Genomic DNA, 14,950 nt, shown 5'->3' on the forward strand with positions numbered 1-14,950 from the left:
TGACAATCGCAATGTCTCATCCGATAAGTCAGCAAACGAAGGTTCTTGAGTTGAATCCGCTGGTTGTTGGCTTTCCATCTAATTAGCGTCACAAATGCAAAGAAATTACAAACAAGGATAGGAAATTGAATGTTATCTTGCCTCAATCTTGTCTCTTTTATAAGAGAGATTTTCATCTTGATTTTGATGGATGTCGTTGATGAAAAACTTTGACTTTAGCTGATGCATTTGCTAGATTCTTGGATGGCTCCCATGTGCATTCACTAATATCATATCCGCGCCAATGAACAAGTTATTCCAGCTTATTTTGGCCCCGCCTCGAGTCTAATATCTCTTCCACCTCAAATTCTTCATTATTATCTACTTCAATAGGAGGCGGTGGCATTTGTCTTCTTCTTTGTATATCCACTGTCTTATATGGTTCAAGAAGAGACACGTGGAATACAGGATGGATCTTCATTGACTCCGGTAGATGTAACCGACATGCAACTGGGTTGATCTGTTCAGAAACAGAAAAGGGGCCAAGCCTACGATAGTCCAACTTGTCACAAGGTCGAGTAGTCTTGATATTGCGACGAAGTAGCCATACCTTATCACCCACGTTGAGTTGTGGTTGCTCCTTACGATATAGATCTGCGTTTATCTTTTTTCGTTCTTGAGCTTCCTTCAATTGCGTCTTCATTATTGCATGTAACTCTGACAACCGATTTGCCATATCTTTTGCTGCAGGATTATCAACTTTTGAAAAATCAAAAGTATCAAGTCGTGGATGATAGCCATAATTGGCAAAGAAAGGTGTTTGTTGCATGGAAGAATGTACCGTATTATTATAAGCAAACTCTGCCAGTGGCAGAAGGGTTGTCCAATCATCTTGTTGGTAGTTGATAGTACACCTTAAATATTGCTCCAAGACTTGGTTTATGCGCTCTTTTGTCCATCAGTTTGAGGATGGAAAGCCGAAGATAGCTTTATGTCCACTTTTAAAATCTTGAAAAGGGTCCTCCAGAATCTTGACACAAATTGAGTTCCCCTATCCGATATGATATCTTTAGGTAATCCATGATAGTGATAGATATTATCAATGAAAAGCTTAGCTGTTTCTTCACCTGTGATAGATTTTGTATATGGCACAAAATGTGCCATCTTGGTGAAACGATCTACTATCACAAATACAGAATCATAAGATCTTGAGCTTGGAAGATCTGTGATGAAATCCATAGAAACAAAAGACCATGGTTGTTCTGGTATAGGTAATGGCTGAAGAAGTCCGTAAGGTCGATGACGAGGAATTTTTGATCTTGAACAAATATCACATGATTGTACAAAGTCTTTGACTGACTTCCACATTTGTGGCCACCAAAAATCTCTTGATATGAGTTCCAAAGTCTTATTATATCCAAAGTGCCCTGCTGCTGGAAAGTCATGACGTGCTTGAAGAACACGTAAACATGCTTCTCCTTCTAGAACATATAGGCGTCCTTCAAAATATAATAGATTATTCTTGAACTCGAACTTAGAAGGATCATGAGACTTGGAAGAATTATTCTCGATATCATGAACAAGAGGGTCTGAGGACATACTGGACTGGATTTGCTTGAGAAAAGTTGAATCAACAGTCAATGTTGATTTCATTGCTCAGAGATGAAATTGCTCCGGTTTCAAGAGGACCGTTCTTTATTGCTCAAAAGCTGCATCTCCTTCTTTTGGTGTAAAATAAGAACGTCTAGATAGGGCATCGGATAAACCTTGTTGTTTTCCTGGCCGATAAGTGATAATGAACTCGAATCTTGACAAAGACATACTCCAACGAGCTTGACGACGATTCAACACGCGTGTTGACATGAAATACTCGAGGTTCTTGTGATCTGTATATACAGTGACTAGATTAGAAGCGCCTTCTAAATAATGACACCATTCTTGAAAGGAATCCACGATCGCAAGAAGTTCTTTATCGTGGATCTCATAATTGATCTCGGCTGCTGAGAATTTTCTTGAATGAAAAGCTATCGGATGAAGTTTGTCATCTGTTCCCATTTGTGATAAAACTGCACCCAAGGCAAAATTTGATGCATCTGTTTCCATAAAAAATGCCTTGAAAAAGTCAACACGATATAAGACTGGTGCAGAGACAAACGATGTCTTCAAGGCTTCAAATGCTGCTTCCGCTTCTTGATTCCATTGGAATTTATCTCTACTAGTCAAGCGTGTAAGTGGAGCTACAACTCGTGAGAAATCTTTGATGAAGATCCGATAGTAATTGGCAAATCCCCAGAAACATTGAACATCTCTTACTGTCCTTGGAATCTTCCAATCCATGATTGTTTGGACTTTCTTAGAATCCATCATGAGACCATCATTTGAAATGATGTATCCTAAAAAGTCAACTTGAGTAGTGTGAAATACATACTTTTCCATCTTGGCCTACAATCCTGCATCTCTAAGTTTTTGCAATACTTGATGAACATGTATTTCATGTTCTTCGACATTCTTAGAATAGATCAGGATATCGTTTAGATAGCAGACGACAAAATTGTCTAAGAATTCACGAAATACATCATTCATGAGATGTTGAAAAGCAGCTGGTGCATTCATGAGTCCAAAGGGCATGACATTATATTCGAAATGTCCATACCTGGTTCGAAACGCAGTCTTCCATTCATCTCCTTCTTTGATCCGTACTAGATTATATGCTCCTCTTAGATCTATTTTTGTATAGATCTTAGCTTGATTCAACTGATCAAGGAGTCCTGATATCAAAGGTAATGGATACCTGTTCTTGATTGTGATCTTGTTGAGTCCTCGATAATCAACACACATTCGTAAAGATCCATCTTTTTTCTTTACGAATAGAATTGGAGCTCCTGCTGGAGATTTTGAATGGCGTATGAAATTCTTCGCTAAATTCTCGTCAATATATGTCTTGAGTTCAGCCATCTCATCTTGCGATGAACTGTAAATTGGTCCAAATGGTGGCTGAGTTCCTTCCTCGAGGTCGATTGAACAATCATATGGGCGATGCTCAGGAAGAATATCTGCATTCTTTTTCTCAAAAACGTCTTGATACTCCTGATATTGACTTGGAATGCCACTTGAAGTCTTTACGTTTTCAAAAATAAGTACAGCATAAATAGCAAAAGTTGATCTTTCTTTTGCTGCGTGTATAAATACTTTTGCACCTATCAGTATGGGTTTTACTATACTAGACTTATAATTTTTTACTTGGTTGGTAGAACTATTAATAACGCTCTAGGAAAAGTCAAGTTTACGCGAATTCCAATCTATTCGAGGGTTATATTTTTCTAGCCAGGATAAACCTAAAATAACTGGATTGGACGGGGATTTAATTATGTTAAAAGCTATGTAGCTATCATAACCGTCTATTGTTACTTTTATAGGATGAGTTTCATGAGTGACATCTCCAGAAGACAAGGGACGACCATCTATGACTTCTACATGTACTGGTTTAGGTTTCTGTACATAGGGTATTTTACGACTTTTAACAAATTGTTCATCTAAAAAACATGCTGAGGCTCTCGAATCTAATAAAGCAGAGGCTTTGTAATTCTTAGGTCCTAAATATAAGTCTATTATAAAACAAAGAGAGGGTTTTGTGGAGAGGATAGGACCTTCATTAGGAATTATACAAGGTTCCAACTGCATGGTCCCTATTATAGCTGAACAAATCCGTTTTCCGATATGTTGTCTTCTTTGACCGTCGTACCCCTCATTTTATAGTTGCGTCGTTTCTTTGGACAATGTTGAGCAGTGTGCTTAGGTTCTCCACAATATAAACATAATCCTTCTTGACAACGACGAATCTTTTCTTGCTCAGTTAGGGGTTTAAAACGTACCGCGTCAATTTGCATGTCTTCTACTTCCGAATGTACGTTTGGCAAAGATGTTGATGTTGCCATTGAGTAATAACGTTGAGGTTCCCGTGAATGATTCTCAGATCGAAATTCGAAAAGTTGATTATCACATTTTACCGCAAAATCGATTGCTTGACTCAAAGTTTGAGGATCAGGTAAGTTGAGCATCAATTTCTTTACTTCGTATTGCAATCCATAAAGAAATTGACTGATGAGTGCAGCATCATCCCACTTGATGTCAATTGCAAGTTGTCAAAATTGTGAAGCATACACTGTTATTGAGCGATTTCTTTGTCGCAAAATTCGGATCTTATTTGTTGCAACACGAATTGCATCGTGTTCACCATACGTAGATCGAAACTCCGCCAAAAAAGCTTCCAAATTGTCCAATATTGGATTTCGTTGTTCAAGAAAAGACGAAAACCACGATAATGCAGAACCAGAAAGTAGAGTGCCAATAAACCTGACTTGTGATCCTCGAGTTGGATAGCTTTGCGGTTGAAGTTCAATTGCCAATTGTACTTGATTGATGAACCCTCGAAACTTTGATCTCGTACCATCAAATTTCTCGAGTAAGGCAATTCTTGGTTCTGTAGTGCTTACAGGGTGTTGTACAATTGGAGAAGGAACGTGATTTGGTGCAGATGTTGAAGCAGCTCCGATCATCTCTATATCCCCACTTTCTGCTATTCTTGTTCTTTCCTGTGTTGGTGAATTGAATTGATGCATCGCAAGCATTAACTCCCTCATTTGCTCTTGCATTTGTGCCATTGCACTCTTCATTTCAACAAGCTTTGCCATAATGACACTAAGAAGAAAAATTTGTTTGATACTGCTCAAGATAAAAGAAAAGAAAGACTTGATAACAAAGAAGATATTAAGAACAATATCAGTTTAGAAGTGGGTAATCCGCAAACTTCTAATACGCTTATGTCTTGTCAAGAGAAAGGGGTAATCCACTCTTACTCAAGAAAAACAAAGCTCTGATATTGTAAGTGTACTCTTGTCAATCTGTCAAGGACAAGAACTCGATGAAAAACAATTCAGACAAGTGAGCCTTCACTCAAAGAGAGGTAAATAAACAAATATATATATTGAAAAAGAAACTGGAATGGCTATTGCCAAAAGACAAGAAAACTAGAGACCCTTGAAACTAGACTAGAAGCAAGAAAGGAGTTGATAAGAGTGAAGAGAGCTTCACTCTTGCCTCTATATATACTATCTAACTAGAAGCCACGTGGCGATATTCTATAAGACCTCTAATATGTGTTGACTTTCTAGGCCACATGTCTTTGCTTGCAAGACAAGTTTTCTATGAGTGGACTACGTAGTTAGCTTGTCCTTCAAGCTACCAACATGTGTGGCACATGGCTAACTTGTTGACCAAGTTTCTAACCTAAAAGTCAACTATGGACTCCTATAAGGTCAAAGTAACATCTATGAAGCTTCTAGGAAGCTTTTCTGGAAGATATTGCACAATTAACCTACTTTTATCTACTTTTACATACTTTTATTGACTCTTGTAGGTAATTATATGTATATCCATGACATTTATTTACTTTTATTTACTCCTATCTAATTCCTCTTATCAAAGTTATTATTAATTTTTATTATGTCTATGATATTACATTCCCTTCTAAGAGCAAGTTCTGTAAGAATTAGTAATTAGATGTTCAAGAAGTTTAAGATGCAACAAATTATATTTACTACATATTTTAATCTTTATTTCTTTGAAAGATTGTTTATAGGTCTCTGCACTATTGATAGTGTTTCATATCAATGCAAGAAGACCACCATATTAATTGATCATTGTTAAAGCCTTCATAACTTTCTTTAAATTAAACATTTAAAATACCATTAAGAGTAGTTTTTATTTTGAATAATATCACCAAATATTTAGAATTTCTTTGAAGGTTGTGATATCAAATGCATTATATGTCACTAGATATTCAAAGAAGAACATGTTGTTCTTGAGGATCTTCATTTCTATTTTGATGTTCTTAAAGATTTTTATCTCTATCACGTTCTCTTCAAGGTTGTGACAACCTCAATGCCTTGTCCAATAATCAACAAACAATAGCTCTTGAATTAAATCTATTGGTTATTTATTCTTCATCTCTTTAATGCCACAAATGTAAGGAAATCAAAAGCAAAGTAGAAGATAAAATCTAATCTTCATTAAACTTGCTTTTTTTTATAACAAATATTTTTTTCATTCTTCATCTTGATTTTGATGGATATTTCTAATAAAAAATATTGACATTCTCTAATACATTTACAAGATTCTTTGATGGCTTCTTTGTGCATTTACTAATATCATATTTGCACTAATATACATGATATTATAATTTATTTTACTTGAATTTAAGACCTCTTCTATTTTAAATTCATTATTACCATCTATTTTTATATCTTTTGATAATTTATAATAGCTATAAATATTAATAACTTTTTTAGATATTTTTTTCTTATAATAGATTTTTTATACAATACAAAATATGCTATCTTAGTAAAAAAAAATCTACTAATATAAATATAAAGACATAAAAATTTGAGATTGAAAGATTTTTAATAAAATTTATAGAAACAAAAGACCTTTGTTGTATTGATATATGTAGTTGTTGGAAAAGTCCATAAGATCGATGGCAAAGAGTTTTTGATCTTAAATAATCATCACATAATTGTATAAAGTCTTTAACTATCTTTTATATTTGAAATCTCAAAAAATCTCTCAAGATTAATTCTACAGTTTTTGTATCTAAAATCTTAAATAGCTAAATAATTATAATGAACTTAAATGGCTTATAATTATACTTTATCTTCTAAAATATATAAAAGTACTTTCAAATAGAATATATTTTTTTGAATTAAAATTTAAAATTATTATAAGATTCAAAAGAATTATTTTTAATATTATAAATAATATAATTTTTGGACATATTTTATTGAACTTAATCAAGAAAGATTGAATCAATAATTAATGTTGATTTCATTACTCAAAGATAAAATTATTTAGACTTTAAAAAATAGATTATTATTAATCAAAATTTACATCTCTTTCTTTTGGTATAAGATAAGAACATCTAAAAAATACAAATGATATTTTTTTATTATTTTTATAATTGATAAATAATATTGAATACAAATATTGACAACAACATGTTCAAATGGGCTTGATAATAATTTAAAATGTTTGTTAATGTAAAGTACTTAAGATTCTTATGATCTATGTAAACAATCACTAAATTAGAAACATCTTCAATATAATGATATTATTTTAAAAAAGAATTATAAATTGCAAGAAGCACTTTGTCATAAGTCTTATAGTTGAACTCAGTTGCTAATTTTTTTATTAAATGAATAATTTTTTTATTAATTATATAGTAAAGTTTGTCATTAGCTTCCATTTTGACAATATTGTATCCAAAGCAAAGTCTTATGCCTCTGTTTTCATAAAAAAATACCTTAGAAAAAGTAATACAAGATTGAAGCAAAATTAAAAATTATCATTAAAGCTTCAAATGCTATTTCAACTTTTTCATTCTACTTAATTTTTTTTTATAAGTGAAATGTATAAGTGGTATTGTAACTTAAAAGAATCTCTCAATAAAAATCCAATATTAATTAATAAATTCTATAAAAAAAATTAAATATCTCTTATTATTTTTAAAATATTTAAATTTATAATGATTCAAATTTTCTTAGATTCCATCATAAGAAAATGATATATTCCCATTTCTTAGATATTAAAAAGTAATTGGTACATTTGTGAATCCAAATGATATGACATTGTATTTAAAATACTTATACTTGATTAGAACTACAATCTTCTATTCATATTTTTTTTTAATACATACCAAATTATATACTCATTGTAGTTTTATTTTGATATAGATCTTGGTTTGATTCAATTAATTGAGAAGTTTAGATTTTAAAAGTAAAGAATACTTATTCTTTATGATAATCTTCTTAAATCTTCAACAATCTAAACATATTTATAATAATCCATCTTTTTTCTTCACAAATAAGATATTAGTTAGATTCTCATTAATATACTCATTGAATTCAATCAATTTTTTTTATGATAAGTTATAAATTGATCCAAATGGCTATTAAGTTCTTTCTTGAAGGTCAATTAAACAATCATAAAAAAATATTTAGAAGAATATTTATACTATTTTTTAAAAAAAATTCTTAATAATATTTATATTGAATTAAAATGCCATTTAAAGTCTTTTTTACCATTAGAAATGAGTGTGACATAAATAATAAAAAGATAACTCTTCTTTTACAATACGCATAAAAACTCTTGTACATACAAGCAAGTATTTGGTTGTATTAAACTTATGACTTTTTATTTGGTTAGCAAAAGTCTTCATTATATTCTATAAAAAATTAGTATTATAAAAAAATTAATATATTTAAAGATTATCTTTTTTTAGCTAAAATAAACCTAAAATTATTTGATTACAAAAAGATCTAATAATATTTAATGTTACTCAACTATTGTGACTATTTATTATTACATCTATAAGAATAGTTTCATAGATAATATCTTTAGAAGAACAAAAACAACCATCTATGACTTCTATATGTATATATTTAATTTTCTTCATTAAAAGTATTCAATATCATATAACAAAGTCTTTATCAATAACTTAATTAATTAACTTAAATCTAAGAAAGCAAAGACTTTGAATTTTAAGGTTGTAAACAAACTTCTTTTGTAAAATAAGGTGAAGATTTTGAAGAAAAAATAGAAAATTTATTAGGTGTTGTACAAGATTCCAACCACATGATTTCTTTTGTAGTTGGATAAATTTGTTTTTCAGCAAATTATCTTCTTTTACAACTATTCTCTTTATTTTATAATTGCATTACTTTTATGAATAATTTTGAATCATATATTTTTATTTTTTTTATAATATATGCATATTTTTTTTATTATATTTTCTTTTTTTTTTATTTAATAAGAGGTTGAAAATTTATTACATCAATTTGCATGTCTTTCACTTTTAAAGATATGCATTAAAAAGATATTGGTACTACCATTGAATTATAAAAATATTAAGGTCTACTTATGTTGCTCTTAAATAAAAATTCAAGAAGCCAATTGTCATACTTTATGGCAAAATTAGTTGCTTGATTTCATATTTGAGGATCATATAAATTGTGCATCAATTTTTTATTTTATATTATAATCTTTAAAAAAATTAATTGATGAGTGCAATATCATCACACTTATTAATTTCAAGTTGTTAGAAGTGTAAAGCATATAATATTATTGAAGAATTTTCTTGAAACAAAATCTAAATCTTATTAGTTGTAATACAAATTGCATCATGCTCTCCATACATAGATCAAAATTTTACCAAAAAGGCCTTTAAATTATCTAATATTAAATCATATTATTTAAAAAAAGATATAAATCATTATAAAAATAAATTTGAAAGAAATATTCTAATTAATATAACTTGTGATCATGAAATTGGATAACTTTGAGATAGAAGCTTAATTATATATTGTACTTGATTAATGAATCTTCAAAACTTTCATCTTGTACCATCAAACTTCTCATATAAAGCAACTCCTGGTTTTGTGATGCTTAAATGATCTTCTACCATATGAAAAATTATATGATTTAACATAGATTTTGAAGCAATTCTAATCATTTTTATATTTTCACTTTTAACCAATCATGTTCTTCTTTGTGGTGGTGAATTGAATTGATGTATTGCAAGCATTAACTCTCTCATTTGTTCTTACATTTGTGCCATTGCATTCTTTATTTCAATAAGCTCTTCTAAAATAATATAATAAAAATAAAAGTGTTTGATATTACTTAAGAGAAGTAAAAGAAAAGACTCAAGATCAAAGAAAAAATCTAAGAAAAATATAAGTAAGTTTAGGAGTGGATAATTTACAACTTCTAATATGCTCATGTTTTATCAAGAAAAAGAGTCAATTTATTTTAAATAATAATAATAAAATTCTAATATTATAAGTGTACTCTTGTTAATTTATTAAAAATAAAAACTTAAAGAATGTAATTAAACAAGTGAGATGCATCTCAAAGAAAAATGATATAAAGCAAATAAAAAAGTATGTATATTCAAAAATAAAAATAAATGGAATGACTATTGTCATAGATAAGAAAGTTATAGACTCTTGAAATTAAATTAAAAGCAAGAAAAGAATTGATAAGAGTGATGAAGGCCTCATTCTTGTCTTTGTATATACCACTTAATTAGAGGCTCTATAGTGACATTCTATAGAACTTCCAACATGTGTCCAACTTGCAAGACATGTGTCTAACGTAATACAAGTTTCTTATACTTATACCACATGGTCAACTTGTACGAAAAGAGGCCAACATATCCAACACATAGCCAATGTGTTTAACCAAGTTTTCAACCTACCAATTACTTATAGACACATATAAAATCAAATTTGTCTCTATGAAAGCTTTTAAGAAGATTTTCCATAAAATATTATATAATTAAACTACTTTTACTTATTTCTACACAATTCATTTTATCTAGATGATTACTATGTTTGGTTATATTTGTGACATAAGCTACTACTAATTGCAAATATTATATTAAAATTTATATTATATTCAAATTGTTGGTTGCAAGACTAATTGCACAATGATCTATGGACTCCAAAGTTAATTGATTTATAATAGTTAACTTGGCAATTAACTAATGAAAAAATTGATACAATCTATTAGTTATTAATCAAATCATGAATATTTCTAATGAATTTTAAATTAAATGTTTAAAATTATATTATAACTAAAAGATTTAAATATTAATATCAAACATTCCTATCGACAATAAATATATTGCTTCCATTTCTTATATGCAATAAATTTACTAAAATAATAATAAATGTTTGAGGCCATAAAAACTATTCATGATGAATATATAATCCACTTTAACTCAAAACCACCAAAATTTATGCTAGACAAAGGAAAATTAAAGATCATTGATTTTGGCTTAGCAAAATCTATTTAAAATAATACCACCAACCTTCAGTGGGATTAATGATATTAATAACATTAATGACAAATAAATACATAGGATTTTTTAAAGATGTAAAATCTTAGGTAGAATTGTGCATGTTTAGAACAGCAGGGTATAAATATCAAAAATATTTTGGTAATGGAGTAGGATAGCCTTGCACACAAACAAAATAACCCAACCTTACACACAAACAACATCATGCAAAAACACTACACAAACAAACGACACTCATATGATACAAATACATGCAACATTCAAAATACAAACATACATAGAATACGAAAACAAGGCATGCCCAAAGCAATCCGTCGGAGACAGTTGTATTTGAGCAAAGTTGAAAGCAATATTAGGCGAAAGAATTATCTAGAGTTGCCCTCAATCAAAGCTATAGATTTGCACTCAATCCATCTGCATACAATCCCCTTCTAGAGGTTACTCAGTCAAACTATTTGCACACAAACCTATGGGTATTAAAGAAATTACAAAAAAAATAAAAATAAATAAATAAACATATATATATATATATATATATATTTTATTATTATTATTTTTTTGTTGTTGCTCTTGTGTTTCTTCCGTCGTCGCAAAACCTAATCCAGTTGCATGATTTCTGTGACAAGGGCGAAGGGGCTGGTCGCCATGACTATGCGCAGGCTCCTCACGTCCGCCAGCTTCGCCTTCTCTGCCGCACCTCAATTGGGTCATTCCGAGAATTGGCTGAAGAAGACGACCACGACTACGAGGCTTGGCGAGATCGATTAAGAATCCGGCATTCCTGGAGCACATCTCAAGCGTAAGGCGAGAGAGAGTTTCTGTGCTTGCGTTAGATTCGGAACTGACTTCTCTGTTTTCGTGGCTGTTTTATTCACAATTCACCGTGAAGAATTACGTTCGAATTTTCATATTTGTAACCTTGACTGTCGCTTATGCCTTAATTCTTACCAGTCCTGCATTCTCCTTCATGCTTCCATTTCCTAGCTCTGTTCAAGTTCCTGCTCCGGGATTTTTTCCTTGTGTGGGGTCGCTGTACAGTTATGTTCTAGTTTAAGTTTTGGCCAGATTTATGGTTTAAATGTAAGAGAAATTATCGCCTTACATACCTGAGTTAAAATGGAATTTAGGGAAAATGACAGGTTATTATCTATTATCCTTCCCTGTTGTACAACACAATCAGGGCTTGAATCATCGAGATGGAAACTCAGCTTTGGATCCGTTATCAAAGAAAAAAGAGTCCGTTGTGTGCGTCTCTTTAAGTTGACCGGCGCTTGGCCTTTGAATGTTGTTGTGAGGAGTATTGCTCCGAATCGCTTTGTTGATAATTTGATGTAAGATTATTTTATGCACTTTTGTTTAGTCCCCTGTTTCTCACGAATTATTATCGGTAGAATAAGAGCCTTGCACACCAATTTTTCCAGATAACTGCCCAATGGCACGGAAATTCACTGATCTGTTATGTTTTCAGACGAGAGATTCCCATGATGCTGTACATCAGCAGGAGATCCTTATCACAGTGTGGGTGCAGCTTCTATGAATTTCAACTCGAAGGAAATGGCGGTGGAGTTTGCTGAGAAGTATGGCTGGGAATGTTCAGTGAGCTATTTTGGTCGTCACCTCCTTTTGTAATCCAGGGCAACATGCATGGGATGAGTTTCAGGGTTCAGTATGCTCACATCAAGACAGGCTACTAATTGTTTCTCAAGTCTGTGAGGGTTCACTATTCCTCCCGCATTCCCTTCTAAAGATCTTTCTCTTGCTTTACATGTTATTTGTACTCCATCACGGATTTCGAAGCCTTCGTTTGTTTCGGTGTGGATTTGGCACAGGTTGAGCACGTTTCCACACATGACAATCTCATTAGCTCTTGTGCAAGTTCACCCCTTCAATGTTGAGATAAATTAGACTATTGGGGGTCTTGTTGGAACATATTTTTCGTGGATTGTATTGCAGGTTCGAGAGCCTCACCACTCGGTAATTAAGCCAAATGCACATCCCGACAATTCCAAATAGAAAGGCCCAGCCCTGGAGTGCGATTAGGTTTAAATGTCTATGTATCGATTTCAATTAAGGTCTTATTTAGCACCTCGGATTTTACGATTCGGAGAGGTTTAACTATTAAAACCACAGCATTTTTTTTGTCCAGTAGAGGAATTAAAAGCAAGTTTACTGCCTATAGTGTCTGCTATGCGGATATACTTGAAGTTCTTCGTTTAGTCGATGTGTGCTATCCAAAATGGTAGCAACTCAAAAGTCTTTTGTAGGACCTCAAGAATCTGACTTTGTGGAAAGATGTGCCACTGTACTTTACATGTTGGGGACTAAACCACATGATTGAAGGATATAATTGAAGGGCCATGTGATTGATGACGTGGTTGGATTACTCTTGGATTCACTAGCTGTCTGAAGTGAAATCTCCCCAATTGCAATAAGCATTTTCCTTAATGAGTTTGATCGATGGCATTGTATTCTGCTCCTGTCTTTTGTACTGTATCAGACGTTAGAGGGTGACGAATTTCGGGTGGAAACGACCTTTTGATTGATGACATCCAGACATCCAAACTGTGCGTCTCCACTGAAGTACATGGCTAGTCGATTTATGCGCTGCATTACGGCATAACCATCTTAAACTAAGTATTTAGAATGCCACTCTCACCGAAATGTTTCTGTTCTTCAACCATTGTGAGATGTTGGTGTGGTTGATTTCTGATTCACAACTTTTAAATGCAACTTTTCTAATTCTGATCGTTGACCATGGATTCATTTGTGCACCATCTTATCGCTGTAACAACAGCTGTCTAGGTGCTCGAGGTCCAGACCTGCTCTTCATCTTTCATTCTTTCTGTTAGCTGTTGCAACGCATGCAAGTGGAAAATCCAAGATGAGGTTTATGTAGTTCTGCTACTCGTATTAACACCCTTTGAACATTCGTGAAGTGGAAATGTAGCAACAGTTGAGAAATTAGGGTTTCCTCAAAATCGCCCATGTATATCCCTGTAGGATGAACAACATAATTAAAAACCAGGTTTCCATGTTCCAAAACGGTCTTCAGCAGAACTTCACTACACGCTGATGTATCCAAATTAGGTCAGCCTGTACAGCTTCTGTGCATTGATTTGTTGCTAAGATTGTCGATGGTTTACTCTTCCACATTGTGAGTCGCCTAGATGGCAATAACCCACAGAAATTTTTCTTCAGAACCCCGAAAAACACAGATGCAGAATGAAGAATGAATTGCATGCAGCAGCACGTGTGCTCTGTTCGGAGTAGTATGTACTTAACCTTGCTTTTATGACATGTCAGGCTAAAATTTGCTCGAGGTATTTAAAAAAAAGCCCCAACAATGGTGTCGTGTGTCCAGTTCGAATCGGTATTTTTGGTGTTCGGAACTCAAAGCGGCAGTCTATTTATGTATTACATTGGCGACAACTCTCCCACGTTTATTGAAGAGCTGGTTCATTCAGAAGGTGGCATCACGAGGTTGATCCAACACCCACCCATTTCGTTTTTGGTTTTTTTTTTGGTTTTTTTTGGTTTTTTTTGGTTTTTTTTTTTTAATATCATATCCTAATCCTGTATCATACTCCATACTGCTTTACATTCTATGGATAACACAGAATATCTGATTCTAGCTTATCATCCAAGTGACTGCAAAACTGTGCAGAATATGGGTGAACAAACTAGGCACTCGAATAATCTTCGAGGATGAGAGACACGTCGTATATTTCTACAACCCACTTAAACATCAGGTATCCTCTTCTCACAACACTCACTCACTCACAGACTTGTTTGAAATTCTATATCTCTTGGCTCCCCTTTTCAATGCTTAAACCTAATTTTTTTCTTCCATAGTCTGAACTATCAATCCAGCAAATTGGGTGAGAGTGAGAATTGTATTTTCTGTGTGTGTGTGTGTGTGTGTGTGTGCAAAATGTGTGCAGATTCAGCAGATTTCAGCTTCCTCGGGGCAGATGGAGGAAGCGAACTGGAACCACTGGGACCCACATATCTTTTCCTTAACAAAACCTGCATCGAACCATGCTTATCTTTACACTTCTG

General features: G+C 32.5%; 1 protein-coding gene across 7 annotated transcripts in view; it reads left to right on the forward strand.

The window, feature by feature from the left end:
- The first annotated feature begins 11,270 nt into the window (after positions 1 to 11,270).
- Positions 11,271 to 14,950, forward strand: part of LOC112273333 (uncharacterized) — a 10,468-nt gene continuing 6,788 nt past the window's right edge. The window contains exons 1-5 of one of the 7 annotated variants that reach the window (XM_090244991.1): positions 11,271 to 11,364; positions 11,518 to 13,455; positions 14,195 to 14,371; positions 14,556 to 14,640; positions 14,833 to 14,950. The exon at positions 14,833 to 14,950 is cut by the window's right edge and continues 74 nt beyond it. In XM_090244991.1, the coding sequence (XP_090101117.1) occupies positions 14,235 to 14,371; positions 14,556 to 14,640; positions 14,833 to 14,950 (340 nt within the window). In that variant the 5' untranslated portion in view covers positions 11,271 to 11,364; positions 11,518 to 13,455; positions 14,195 to 14,234. The other 6 variants (XM_073529433.2, XM_073529434.2, XM_073529436.2 and 3 more) reach the window with 6 other exon arrangements.

Source organism: Physcomitrium patens, chromosome 20 (genome assembly GCF_059467195.1).
Source record: "Physcomitrium patens ecotype Gransden chromosome 20, ASM5946719v1, whole genome shotgun sequence".
NCBI lineage: Eukaryota > Viridiplantae > Streptophyta > Bryopsida > Funariales > Funariaceae > Physcomitrium > Physcomitrium patens.